We start from the raw sequence: 12,764 nt of genomic DNA, 5'->3' as shown, positions 1-12,764 counted from the left end.
TGAAACAGCAGTGGAAGCGGACTGATTTAGCAGGAGCAGTGGGAGGCCTTTAGGGGCCACTTTAGGCTCCTGGTAAGTTTAATTCAGTTCTGCCCAGGTTTTTCTAAGGCAACGTGGCTCTCTGCTTTCCCTTTGGAGAACCACAGCCCATCCACAGTAACATGCTCTTGAAGGTCTCCACCTTTCCTTGAAAAAATTGTGATTGTTTTGAGATTTCCCAAGGAAGTTGAGAAGGGAAAAGTTGAAAAACGTCAGCAATTTTGTTCCACTGTAAAGAGGAGAATTGAGACCTTTTGAATTTCAGCAGGGGAGATATTTGCTGGAGTGAGGCATGTGCCAAGAGCAAGCTGGTGGGAAAAGAGAGGAGCGAGGAAAGGAGCTGAGTTAGAAGGTGCTCTGGGAGAGAACATTGTACAGGCAAGGGTTTCTCTTGACACCTAGCAGTAAGTGTGCTGGCAGCAGAGAAGGGTCAGAAAAAGAAAGGTGTAATTAAAGACAGTCTTCTGTACTGAAGAGTAAGACGTATCCCTGAGAGGAGGGCGGCAGGATGGGAAGATGGAAGTGTGCACGAGAGCGGGTGAATTAACCACCTCTCCAAATCTCCCTGTTGGGGGAAACAAACAGGTGGACAAAAAAGCGCTGTTGGGGCATATGGCAGGTGGAGGAACAGCAAGAGAAGTCAAAGTATATTTGGAGATGACAGGTTTTGACAGGGACACGGTTGAAAAGGAGACCCTTTGGCAAGGGAGGATGCAGGCGTGGTCCCTCAGTTATTCCTGGAGAGTGCTGCGCCATTCCTGGTCTGGCGTTCAGCTCGGGGATATTGGAAAGATGCAGCGTGGATGCCCATGCCCCAGGGATACCACTTGTGTGGTCCACAGTGATTCTGGGCACTCTTTGCTGTAGGTATCCTTTCCTGATTAAAGTGTGCCTCCGTTTCTCTTTCCCTATAGCTCTGCTTCATTCCCACTAAGTGTTTTGGCTTCAGCTGCTCCGTTATCCATTTGGCACTTCAAATGTTTGTCTTTGCCAAGTACCAGCCAACAGGCAAACAGTTAATTTGCTCTATTCATGCTTCCTCAAGTGGAAAAGAAGAACTGCATCAACATTTCTGCCTTTCCCAGTAAAAAATAATAAACTTGTACAGCTGCACCTTGGGATTTGTATGCCCTGTAAAGAGGAGGCAATGTGTGAACTGTTGATTTTTTCCCGAAATGAGTTAGTTTTGAAGCTAGTAAGACCTCAACCATTGGATAGTGCTGGTGTGAAAGTAAGATCGGCTCTAAGGAAAATCCTTGGCATATTTAAGTACACAAAGTTAGAGATGATGATAGTCCTAAGAGAGGTTATCATATTTTAATTTTGTTGGCTTTTGATAATGTCCTAGAGAAAAGCAACATGTGCTCTGTCTCAGTTTTCTCACCAGTTTCGCAGATTCTTCTGAGTCATACTGACTTATACTGCATGGTAGCCTGGTGCTGTCTGCTCCATCAAAATCCAGCTGACAGCAAAGTGTATTCCAAAGAGAGGCTCTGTAATCATTCAAATACAGAAGTGCTTTGCTACATACTTCCTGTTTGTACCTGTGTTTTGTACAAGTGCTTTTCTGTCTTCAGGCTGCTCCTCACGTCTTCTGGGTGGCTTTTGCTGAAGGTCTTAACTCATCTCCCAAGGGACTTGGTGACCAAAATGTTTGTCTGCAGTGTGAAATTGGCTCTGGGAGCTCGCTGCCCCAGGGGATTGCTGGGAGCAAAGGGTGTTTGGAGGGTTCAGGACTGCCTGGGCCGTGGGTTATCAGGCTCGGGTGGGTGGTGCAGAATGAATGTCCACTTTTGCCAAGCCTCATGTGGGTTAGTTGTTTCCCCATGAAGCTGCCTGTCAGTCAAAATCACTTGTTTTAGACTTTCTGAGATGAGGTTTGGTGCTCAGGGGTTGATATCCACGTGCTAGAAAATGCCTGTGTGCAGTCTCTGTGTTTGTGGCATCCCAGAGGGCAGAAACTTGCAGCAGGGTGCCTGCAGGGACTCGCGGGTGTGGGGAGGAATGCCCAGAGATCTGCCTTGCCTGCACTGGCAGCTGCCTGGCTACAATCAGCAGGCAGCAAGAGCCTCCAGAGAGCTGAGATTGGCTTTTAGTAATGAAACCACAGTGTGAGTCAGTGCTGGTCATGTATCTCAGGGCAGAAAATGCCTTTGAAGCCCATAATTGATAGGCACAGCCTGGGGGGTCGTCTGGCTTGCCATTATTGTGGTAAGTTGACTGCTCTGATCTTCTGCATCAGCCTTTCCTTGTAGAGTATCATGCTTCTTCCTTGCTTCTCTACAGCCCCCTTTAAATTCTCTTAGCCATCTCCTTGTTTCTGGGGCTGTCCCTTTGTTTTCCTATGTTCCTCCTTTTGCTCCTCAGCTTGCTTTTATTCCCAGCAAGGCCACAATGTCTGTGGTCTCCTTCTCTTGTTGGTCTGCCTGCATGACTCTGTAGCATCGCAGCTTGACTGCCCTGCTCAAACCCGGTATGTTAGAAGTGAATTTCTTCCTTGCCCCAGTATAACACGTCCTGTTTTGCCTTCAGATAATACATTCCCCCTTTAGAGGTGCGATGGCATGGATGTGCGCAGGCAGAAGCAAGCAGGTTCTCTGGGTTTGTTGACTATGTGGATGACTTGATTCTGGTATCCTATTGCCATGCTGCTGGTGTCTTATCTGCTTGACACTTCCTTCACAGCAGGGCATTGCCCTACTGCCTCTGGCCTGGAGCTATTTTCCCCCAGCAGCAGGGATTCAGGTCCACCCTTGTGTATTATGTGTATGTACCTCGAGAGGTAAAAGTGCTTTGGAAAGGTGGTTGAGGCAGGATGTCACCAGGGCATGGCTAGGTCTCTTCTCCTCGTGTTTCCACAACTGGCAAAGTCATAGTTTCATGTCTTTCCTGCAGGTTCCTCGTCTGGTGAAGGTCGTCCTGGAGAGCTCACCTTATTTCAAGTTGATCGGCCCCAAGGATGTGTACCGTAAGGTAGCACCTGGCATGCGTTCCACTTTCCGCATCCTTTTCACCCCTGAGGAGAACAAGGTGAGAGTGGAGGTGCCAAGAGGTTGGTGCCTTCAGGGGAAGCTGCACCTGCAGGGCCGGATGCAGACCAGGGCATCTGGTGTGGGTTTTGTGGAACTGTCCTGGTTTTGGTGGGGTTGCACTGGATCTAGAACTGGGGGAAACTCTTTGCCCATGGTGAAGATTATGCTCTCACAGGCTGGAGGCTCTTGTGTGTTTCAGACTGTTTTTATCCTTCAGCGCGGGCACATTTAACGTAATGTGTATTGGCTTCAGGGATAAGAGAGTCTACTGTCTGTGGTGGGGCAGCCTCTCAAGGTGTTGGTTTCTAGTATCTGTCCATTGCTGCATAATTATGGGTTTGCTCCACTAATTATAAATACAAAGGTCTGTTTAGAAGTGACGTGTTATTTGGGGGACCCGAAGTAAGCCTGATCAGAGTGAGGACCACCACCTTTGAAAACTGCAGTCACCTTAATGTATATCACGTTGGACACAGTAGTGACACAGCTGAACGTTGTGTCTAAAGTAATCGCTTTTTTTGCATGCCGGTTCTAGTCGACACCCTGCTGTGAGGTCTGCTCCAGGCTGCAGCTGGTCACATCTTGGCATTGCAGGGTGCTGCTAGGCGCTGCAGCAGGGACTCGCAGGCTGTGCTTTCCCTCGGTGTGCTTTCTTGAGCGTTCGTGAGGGAAGGTGCATGTGGAAGAGTAGGAAAGTGTCAGGGAGGGGTGTTCATAAGATGTTTAGCCATCTCAGTGGCAGGGGTGTAATTATTACGGAAAATCCTAGAGGCATGAGTAGATCCAGAGAGCTTTTCTCTGTCTCATCTGGCAGCCACTTCCCTGCCTGGCTCCGGACTGGAGCAAAGATGATGCTTTTTCATCCCCTGTGTTTCCAAGCCTTGCAGCCGTGCTGTTTCTGAGGATACTTGCCCGCCTGTGATCCAGCTGCAAGTCTAGGGGAGAAGGAGTGCTGTGCCCATGGCAGGGAGCCAGCCTGGTGCAGGGCCACTGAGCTCTAGATGTTCTTAACTCAGCGAGAGGTTTATGTGCTGCAGATGACAGTGAGACATCTGCCTGGCAGAGCACGTATAGGACTAAAGGGGCACGTACAGTCTGCAGGCAGACACCTTACCCCAGAGCCTGTGGGCAGAAATACTGGTGTGGCTGTGTCTTCATGCGTGTTATTGTGGTTGCTTTGTCACCTGGCGCCTACTCCGTGCCACACATACTTTTGCTTGGAGGTTTGAACACCAGTGCCGTGGCCCTGGCAAGTCTGATTCTCAGTGCTGTGATGCGAAGGGTCAGTGCTGTTACCTGGAGACTTGTTAATACAGAGGGTTTAGTCCATGGCACGGAAGGGAGGAAGCATTGCAGGCATACAAAGACAGGCAGGCTGACTCCTTCCGCCAGCCCCCCGCCACCCGTTAGCACTGTTTTTCGCATGACTTTGTTGGAGAGGCAAGGTTAGGGGATAGCTCTGAGCCAGCTGGTGTTTCTGCAGCAGGCCAGAGGTGCAAGATCTCTTTGGGCATAGCTGTTTTCTCATCTTCCATTTGCAGCTTAGATTCAGTTTAACACTTTGTCCTGTCCTCAAACAGTACGGATATAGAAAACTAAAGAGGAAATGCCCTGTGGTGCCTGGCTCCCCATGCGTGTGAAAGAATCTGTTCCTTTGGAGGGACTGAGAAATTATTTAACATCATTAATATTTAGGGTAAAAATTATGTTGGCCTAGGGCAGTTCTCCATGCTACTCAAGTGACACGAGAGCTTAATGTCACTGAGGTAGGCCTTGAAAAGTACACTGGTGCCTTTAAAATGTGATTTATTAGTATAAATTAGTGTTCATCTTTGGGGTGGAAGAGGTAAATGGGTGCCCATGAAGGGCGGCAAAGTGCTGCTCTTCAAGTTTCGAGAGGCAGCAGAGCAACACGTGAACATCACCCCAAGTAGAAGTAGGGTGAGATAAACCCCAAGAGCACTGATGTCCAATACTTTGTCCCTTGTCTTGCCCTTGAACTGGCGAGCATCTGGAGTAGGGAGCTCTGCCAGCGAGAGGTCCTCTGCACAGCTTCGGTGACAGCCCGGCGGGTTTCTGCTGAACTGGGTTTTGTGCCCCTTGCAGGGGTTGTGCAGGGCATCGGGAGAGGGGTGCGTGCTGCTCGGTGAGGAGCACGTAGGGGTTTATACAGCCGAATCAGAATTTTGTACAAATGGAATGATTTGTCTCGTCCTTGGTGGAGCGTGAGTCAGCGAAGTACCTGAGTGCTGTAGCTCAGCTAGAAATGCATCAGTAGCATGGTCAGGAGGTGCCCAGCACCTTGAAAACCCCTTAGCGAAGAGGCAGGCTCTGGGAAATGGTTCTGTAAAGCCACCATGGATTCACAGCAGCGTGAGCAGCCAGCTTCTGCCTAGCACCCCTCTTTCCTTGCTTTTTCCCCCCCTGTTTGGCCTGACGCTGCATTCAACTTTGCTGCGAGGTCCCACTTTGGGGTCCTAGAGCATGGTTGAAGGGTCAGCACGTGCTGAAGTGCTTTGAGTCAAGCTTTGTAGAGGATGCACTGTCCCAGGGTGTCCCTGGAGAAGGGGCTCAGCACACAACATGTGTGTAGGTGAATGGCAAGAGGCAGCTTTCTCTCTCAAAGGTTGCGGTTGTCTCTGCGAGGCCAAATCCTTGTTGCTTTAGCTTTGTCTTTGCACGCCTGGAGAAGTCCCTTCCCCAGGTGCTGCTGTGCAGGCAGTCCCAGTGCCCCTCACCGGCAGCAGAGCTGGGAAGGCTGCCTGTGCTTGCTTTTGGGGGGGATTGATTCCTTGGGCTCTTATTTACATTGCTGCTGATCTGCTCCTTAGCGATGACAATGACTTGAAAATTATTTCCTTTTACTTCCCTCAAATGCCTCCAATTGTTGAAGTTTTCTTTTTTCTTTATCCCCCTGCTGATCTGAACTCCTTGCGTCCTCCTCTGTCTACCTGGCTTCTGGAAGGGAGAGATAAGTCAGTATGGCATGCCCAGACTTAATAAGGCACGCAGATTTCAATTGGATTTACAATGCCTTTGTTACAGTAGTGTGGCCAAAATAACAAAAAAAAAAAGTAAATAGGTTTCTTTATTTGCTAATGCAGTTTCTGAGGATCTAAACAGTCCAGGATGTGAAGTACCCAGCTAATAGGTGCTTTAAATTCACATGGGCTGCCCATAGCTTTTATTTTAGAGGGCTTAGGCTGCAAGGTTGAGTACAAAATTGCTAATTCAGAAGGACTTGCTGAAGATGAAATGCATTCCTGAAATGTGATCTTCCAGTCTGTAGGTCGTTTGCTGCAGTTCCTTTCCTGGTATTTTACCTTCCAGATATGAGAAGGAAAAGCCCTTCTGCAATATCCAGTGTGAATATTTGAGATACCCAGAATAAAAGATCCTTCTTTATTCTTTTTCCACCTTGGATGTGACAGCGTCTGTTAGTGCAACCTTAAACCCCAGCCGAGCAGGCGGTTGGTAGGCGCTGGGTGTTAACTGCTGTGCTAAAGCTGTAGCTCTGTGTCTGTGCCTCCTCTGGCTGCTGTAGGTCCCTTGCAGGCTTGGAGAGGGTGGGTATGGGAGCAGGAAATCCCAAGGGCAGAGGAATGCGAATCTTGTCTGGTTGAGGGGGTTTGCTGCTGCGTGCAATTCCTAAATCACCTGCTTGCTGCTTCAACAATTACAAAAATACCAAACGAGATAAAAGCACTGAGGGGAAAAAAGATCAGGACAGTGAGTGAGTGATCAGAGGCAGAGCTTTTATCAACTGGTCAATAAGAGCTGCTGGAGGTAATGGCTCCTGGCCCTACTAAACAGTTTTACCACTGATTTCAGCGGGGGGCAAGGTGATACTTCCAGCCCAGCTATGCCACACTGTAGATCTGGAGATCGATCTGCTCAACCCTACAGCAGCATGATTTTGGTGATTTGATTCACCTCCCTACTGCTAAATGCCAGACAGCTTGAGGGGAGGGGGGGTCTGTCTGTCTCTTTTCTGAGCAAGCCAATGACTGGGAATAGCAGAGCTGAGTTTGCTCTGGTCGGGATGTCTGACCTGCCTCAGGGAGGCATGCTAGCAAGGCAGCATTCTGGAGACTGTAGAAAAAGGAGGTGATGAAGACATCAGTCATGCAGCGGAGAGGAAGCAAAGCTGTTTGCTGCCTCCGCTGAGGCTAGGAGGAGATGTAAAGGGAAATTGAGATTAGACACAGAAAGAGCTCTCTTTAAGCCTAGGGCAGAGCTGGAACAGGCTGCTGAGGGCAGGGGTGGAGTTGTTAGTGCTTTCAAGTACTTGTCAAACATCTCTTGAGTAGTGTGGGTACAGAGCTGAGCCAGTTCTGGGGTGGGGAGATGGATCAGATAACCTTTTAAGGGTGTGTGTCCCCAGCTTTGTCTCCATAATGCTATGGGAAGGGGTGGGAAATACACCTGTACCCTACACTCAGCTGATAGAAAAAAAGTATTGTGTCCAGCTTGTTAAGTATTTCACCAGACTGACTCTTGATTGTGCATGTGGCGAAGTCCTTCTGAAAATGTACCTGAGCATCTCCTGCCAAGCTTCAAGGAGGTCACTGCATTGCTGGGATTGGAGCTGGCCCTGTGGCACAACTGGGTTCTTAGTGGTGCCTTTAATAGTCTGCAGTGGTGATCAAGGCAGGTTCTTGTTACTGCTGTAATCCCGTACATGAAATGACTCTATTTTGGTGCCTCAGAATCCAAGTGTCAGATGATTTTGTCTGGTTCTGCCAGCTTGCTGGGAAAGCAGGTGACTCAAGGGGGTTGTTCCTTCTTTGCGAGTTAGCAGCCCTGTTCAAGTCATGCTACTGGACTGAAAGGTCATTAAGGCAAAAAGGACTATTACATTATTGAATGCGTCTGTTGGAGTCCTAGAAAACAGCAGCTTTCCTTCTGCTGTGGGGATGGTACTAAACGCACTGTGCTGAGATTGTTTCTTTCCCTGCAGGATTACTTCCACCAGGTCACCTGCATTACGGAAAGGGAAAAGTTCATTGTGCCGATCCGAGCTATAGGTGCCCGAGCCATCCTGGACTTCCCTGACCAGCTGAGCTTCGGTGTCTGTCCCGTCAAGTACAGCACCCAGAAAACACTGCTGGTTCGTAACATCGGGAACCGGGAGGCCCGCTACCGCATGAGCACTCAGAGGTAAAGGAACTCAACATCTTGTGCAAAATACTGTTGCGTGATAATATAGCTGGTAAACGGTAACAAAAAGGAATGAGAGCATCTGAGCTGCTGTATTGCAGCCGTAGCTGGAAACGGGCAGGACATGTGGGTTTGGCAGTTGCTTACGGTGTCTTAAGCATGATACAACCTTTGATAAAACTCTGCAAGCTGCAGCAAAGTTTTACACTGCAGTGGTGTCTCCAGCACAGCATCTCACTAGATGAATTCTGTTAGCTTGAAAGAACAAATAAAGGAAGGCAACCTGACCGCTCTTGGGCTGTATGGGATAGTGTGTGGCAGATGACAGGTCTAGGGAGCTCAGTTATGTAGACCAAACGCAGTGTTAGGAAATGGCTGGCTATGAGCTGGTGGAAGAGACATTTAAGAGTTGATCAGCAGCTGTGTCTATGTTAGCAAGTCATTCTGAGCAATTGGAGATGAGTAGATGAAAGCTGAGGGTACTGAGGCCCTGAGAGTAACACCGTGTGGTCCAGGAACTTTGTTTTCCAGTAGGTTTCTTCTGGTCCTTGGGACCAAAATATTCTTAAGTAGAATGAGCTCTTAGGTGGAGATGAGCAGACACTGGCTTCAAGATTGCCCTACAGCCCCAAAGCAGAATGCTACTGAGGGCACAGGCAAAAGATGCGGCAAAAATCTGGTGCATGGATTGGGAGCGTTTTCTCCTGGAGCTTTATCTCCCCTAGGTTTCCTGGAGAGTGCTAGAATGTTAGTAGCTAGCTTGCAACCTGCTGATGGTAAGTACCTTCTGAAACGGTTGCATACCACTGTCAGCCAGATACACCCGTTCTCTGGGAGGCCACAAGCACAGGGTATTCCGGTGGTCCCCTGATCAAATGCCTGATGGGAATTGTGTTGCGGACAGCCTGTGCTGTTCCTTTTGGTCTCAGAAGGCAGTCACTGGTTTTCCAGTTGGCTGAATTGGAGAGGGTAATGAGTTTTTTGACACCGCATCTGCAAGGAAACCAGTTCAGTTGGCTGGTAATGAGTTGAGAGTGGCTTGGTCCCAGAGGTCTCGGTGTAGGAGCTGAGGTCAAGAATGCAGCAAAGACCCGCTGTCTGACTTGGTGCACCTGCATTGCCTCAATTTCTTCCCCAGGAAAACAGGGCTCGAAAGAAGACTTCTTACTTTTGTCCTGTGAAACGTGAGGGTCCAAGAGGAGCTTCCACCACAGCCTGGCAAAGCCATTTAAGCAGGCTTCGAGGATGCTCTTTAAGCAGGCTGCTGCTTTTCACCATGGAGAATGCATAGGCAGGAACTTGCAAATCAGTGTACAGTTTTCCTCTGGGATTTCCAGATCTGGTTGTCACAACTAAAATAAATCCCCAGTAAAGTCTAGCATCTTTTTGCAGTGTACTTGCCAACTATTCTATTGCGTGATGCAGCGTATGTTGAATCCTGCTTGATACAGATTTTAAGACTTTTCTGAACTTCAGCAATTAGGTATTTCAGTCCTGATTTGCAATAAAGCGATGGGAAGCATTATGAAAATTTTACTTCAAACTCCACAAAAAAGTAGAATTCTGAATAACCGGATTGCATGTTTACAGAGCTCAAAAGCTAATATGATTTCCCTTGTTTGCTGAGGGCAGCAGTCATCTCTTCCATTTCATTATGAACTTTTGACAGGCAGTTTGAAATTTCAAACAGATGATTTAAATCTTTGAATATAATCAGCATTTTATTCTAATTAAGTCGGTCCTACTTTTATTCAGATTTCTTTTTAAATACTCTGAAGTTCCTGTGTTTCTGCTCTCTCTTTTTTATTTTTGCTTTAAGTGTTCAGCAAAATGTCATAATGAATTCTTCATTGGGAATTTTCTTAAAGGTTGAGTTCCTCTAATGCCTGTCTGTCTACCATCTGCCTATACAGACATGCACAGATGTATAGGAAATAATAATGAGAAATTTGAGGAGTATGTGAAATGGGATTGGGCTGATTTAGAAGATAAAATCGTAGAGTACCTTCAGAAGGGACCGCTGGAGGTCATCTGAGCAAGCACCCTGCTCAAAGCAAGAGCAGCGTCAAAGTTTGATCAAGTTTGCAAGCAACACAGCTTGCTACTCGGGACCTTTTTGTATTGAGCTTTGAATGTCTTCAAGGTTCCCTCGCTTCTCTGGGTCTCTGTTCTAGTGTTTGACCACCCTCATGGTGACAATTTTTTTTTCTTAATATCTGCTCCGATTTCCCATTACTGCAACTTATGCTCATTTTCCCTTATTCTACACTGTACATCTCCAAGAAGAGCCCGGCTCCATCTTCTTTACACCTTCCCTTTACGTGGTTGTGAACAGCACTAAGATCACGCTTCATCTTTCCTTCTCAGGACTGTACAAACCCATTTATCTCAGCCTGTCCTGTGCTCCAGCCCCTAAGGTCCTCTTCTGTAGAAATGTTTTCTGTGCCATCAGTGCTCAGCGTGTACTGCTGGAGGTTATTCCATCCCAAGTCCAGGATTTTGCCTTTTTCCATCCCTGAACTGCATGAAGTTCCCATCGTCCTGTTTCTCCAGCCTGTTGTGGTTCCTCAGAGCAGCCCAGCCCTCCAGTGTGTCGACCACTCCCCAAAGCGTGATATCCTCCAGCACATTTGGAGTGTTCCCTGCTGTTGACCAGGTCAGGATGTCCCCTTGCAGCCCAAGACCAGAACAACCATGTTGTCTCTCTGCGATGAGGCTGTGGTGTGCCAGGAGTGGTCATTGCAGCCAGTGCTGGCGACTGTACCGTGTGACATGTCATCACTGCATTGCACCAACTCTTTTCTTGCTGTCTGAGTGCCTCTGGACCCTCTACCGTAGCTGTAAACTTTCCCATTATTGACTGAGTCTCTTGATAGCAGTGATCAATGGTTGATTCCTTGCTGCCTGTGCTATGAGAAGTTGCTCAGATACCTACCACTGAGCTCCCAGGTGAGCCCTGGGGTTCTAGCAACCCCAGCAGACAAGAATTGGCCTCCCAGGTGGCGTGACAAGCTGGCTTGAGAATCAGACTGATACACCGCTCCACAGGCTAGTAGATTATTAGCTGGCAATTGTCTTTGAACAAATATATTTACAGAGGCTTTCACAAGAGAGGCCATTTTCCTACTAACGTTAGGGGAATAATTTCCCTGTTGTAGAGGCTATGACAAAGGCTGCATCATTATTAACAACAGAGGTAGTGAAGGTTTAATGTCACTAATTCTTTTGAATGACTCTCCTAATAACGTGGTGATTGATTATTATCACAGAACACTTAAAACTGTGCTTTGGAAATGAATGAGTTATGTTCCCTGTCCTGGAGAGCTTATAGTGTAAATGAAATGCATAATCAAGAGTTAGGGAAAAGAGTGCCAGCCTTCCAGACTGAATTTCAGGACTGTTTTAGTCTTTCTTATTTAGTGGAGAATTTAAGCAGCTTAAGTTGAATGTATGCTTGACTTCTGCTGAGTAAGGATGCGGTGTTGTGTTAAAGGCACTCTTAATATCCCATAATAGCTTTGGTGTGTGTTGATACGTACAAGCACATGCATGCATACGAGAGAGGGAGGAGGATTAGTGGAGTAGAAGGGAATGAGAGATCTGTGTAAGTTTCTAGACCCATCAGCTGCCCTCTGTCCTTTACTCTCTCTCTGCACAATTGAAGCTTCTGTCTTAGTTGCCCCAACTTTTGTTTTCTGGCCTGAGCAAATTCAGGGTCTTGCACATTCGCAAGCCAGCTGCAGATGCCACCCTTTCCTAGTCCCTTGCACTGCTCATATCGCTTCTCTTGGCCTCCTTTCTCTGGATTCCCTTCTCTATAGCATCAAGCGTTACCTATCTGCTTTCACCTTCGGTGCATTTTTCAGCCCATCTCCCATCCTAACCTTCCCGCTGTCAGTATGGACAGCTTGGCTCTTACATCTGGTCAGTTCATGATGTTCCCTGCCTGTTATTCATTTATCTAAGGACTTTGTTTTCTGTTGTGCATTTCCCTCCAAGGAAGACCTCTTAAGTGAATCCGTGGGGCCAATAGAGCATCCTTCTGCTGCTCCTTGTTCAGAGCTCTCCCTTGCCATGGTGTCTACCAGAAAACATGGCCACATTTTAACCACTTTTTGAAAAAGGAAAAAAAAAACCCACTAAAAGCACTCATCATGCAGTCTGGCTTTGTGCCTGTCCTCTCTCTGCACGTCCATACCCAGCTCTTAACTGCATAGCTTAGTAATAATAATAATAGTATAAATATAGAAAGTCTCTTCCTGTCGTTCTCACTGTTAAGGCAGGATAATGAGTTTCTTCTCCATGACATTCAGGGAGATAAATGTCATTCCAGTACATTTGAGTTGAAAATGGTGTCTAGAAGATCTCAGGGCAGCACTGGCTTTTTCTGACGTTACAGACACTGTACTATGCCATGCTATAGGTCTAGAGAGGATCAGTCTGAGATAAGATCCATTTAGGAATGTCCCCACCAAGCTCTGAAAGCCCAGGTAATTATCACAAATCACACAGAATCATTAAGGTTGGAAAAGA

General features: G+C 47.4%; 1 protein-coding gene across 1 annotated transcript in view; it reads left to right on the top strand.

The window, feature by feature from the left end:
- Positions 1 to 12,764, top strand: part of LOC132320049 (hydrocephalus-inducing protein homolog) — a 144,031-nt gene that overhangs the window by 3,893 nt on the left and 127,374 nt on the right. The window contains exons 4-5 of the mRNA XM_059832151.1: positions 2,935 to 3,069; positions 8,032 to 8,231. Coding sequence (XP_059688134.1) covers positions 2,935 to 3,069; positions 8,032 to 8,231 — 335 coding nt within the window. The remainder of the gene's footprint in view (positions 1 to 2,934; positions 3,070 to 8,031; positions 8,232 to 12,764) is intronic.

This window comes from Gavia stellata, chromosome 33 (assembly GCF_030936135.1).
Source record: "Gavia stellata isolate bGavSte3 chromosome 33, bGavSte3.hap2, whole genome shotgun sequence".
NCBI lineage: Eukaryota > Metazoa > Chordata > Aves > Gaviiformes > Gaviidae > Gavia > Gavia stellata.
The sequence above is the reverse complement of the archived record's forward strand: the minus strand, read 5'-3'. Positions and strand labels throughout refer to the sequence as shown.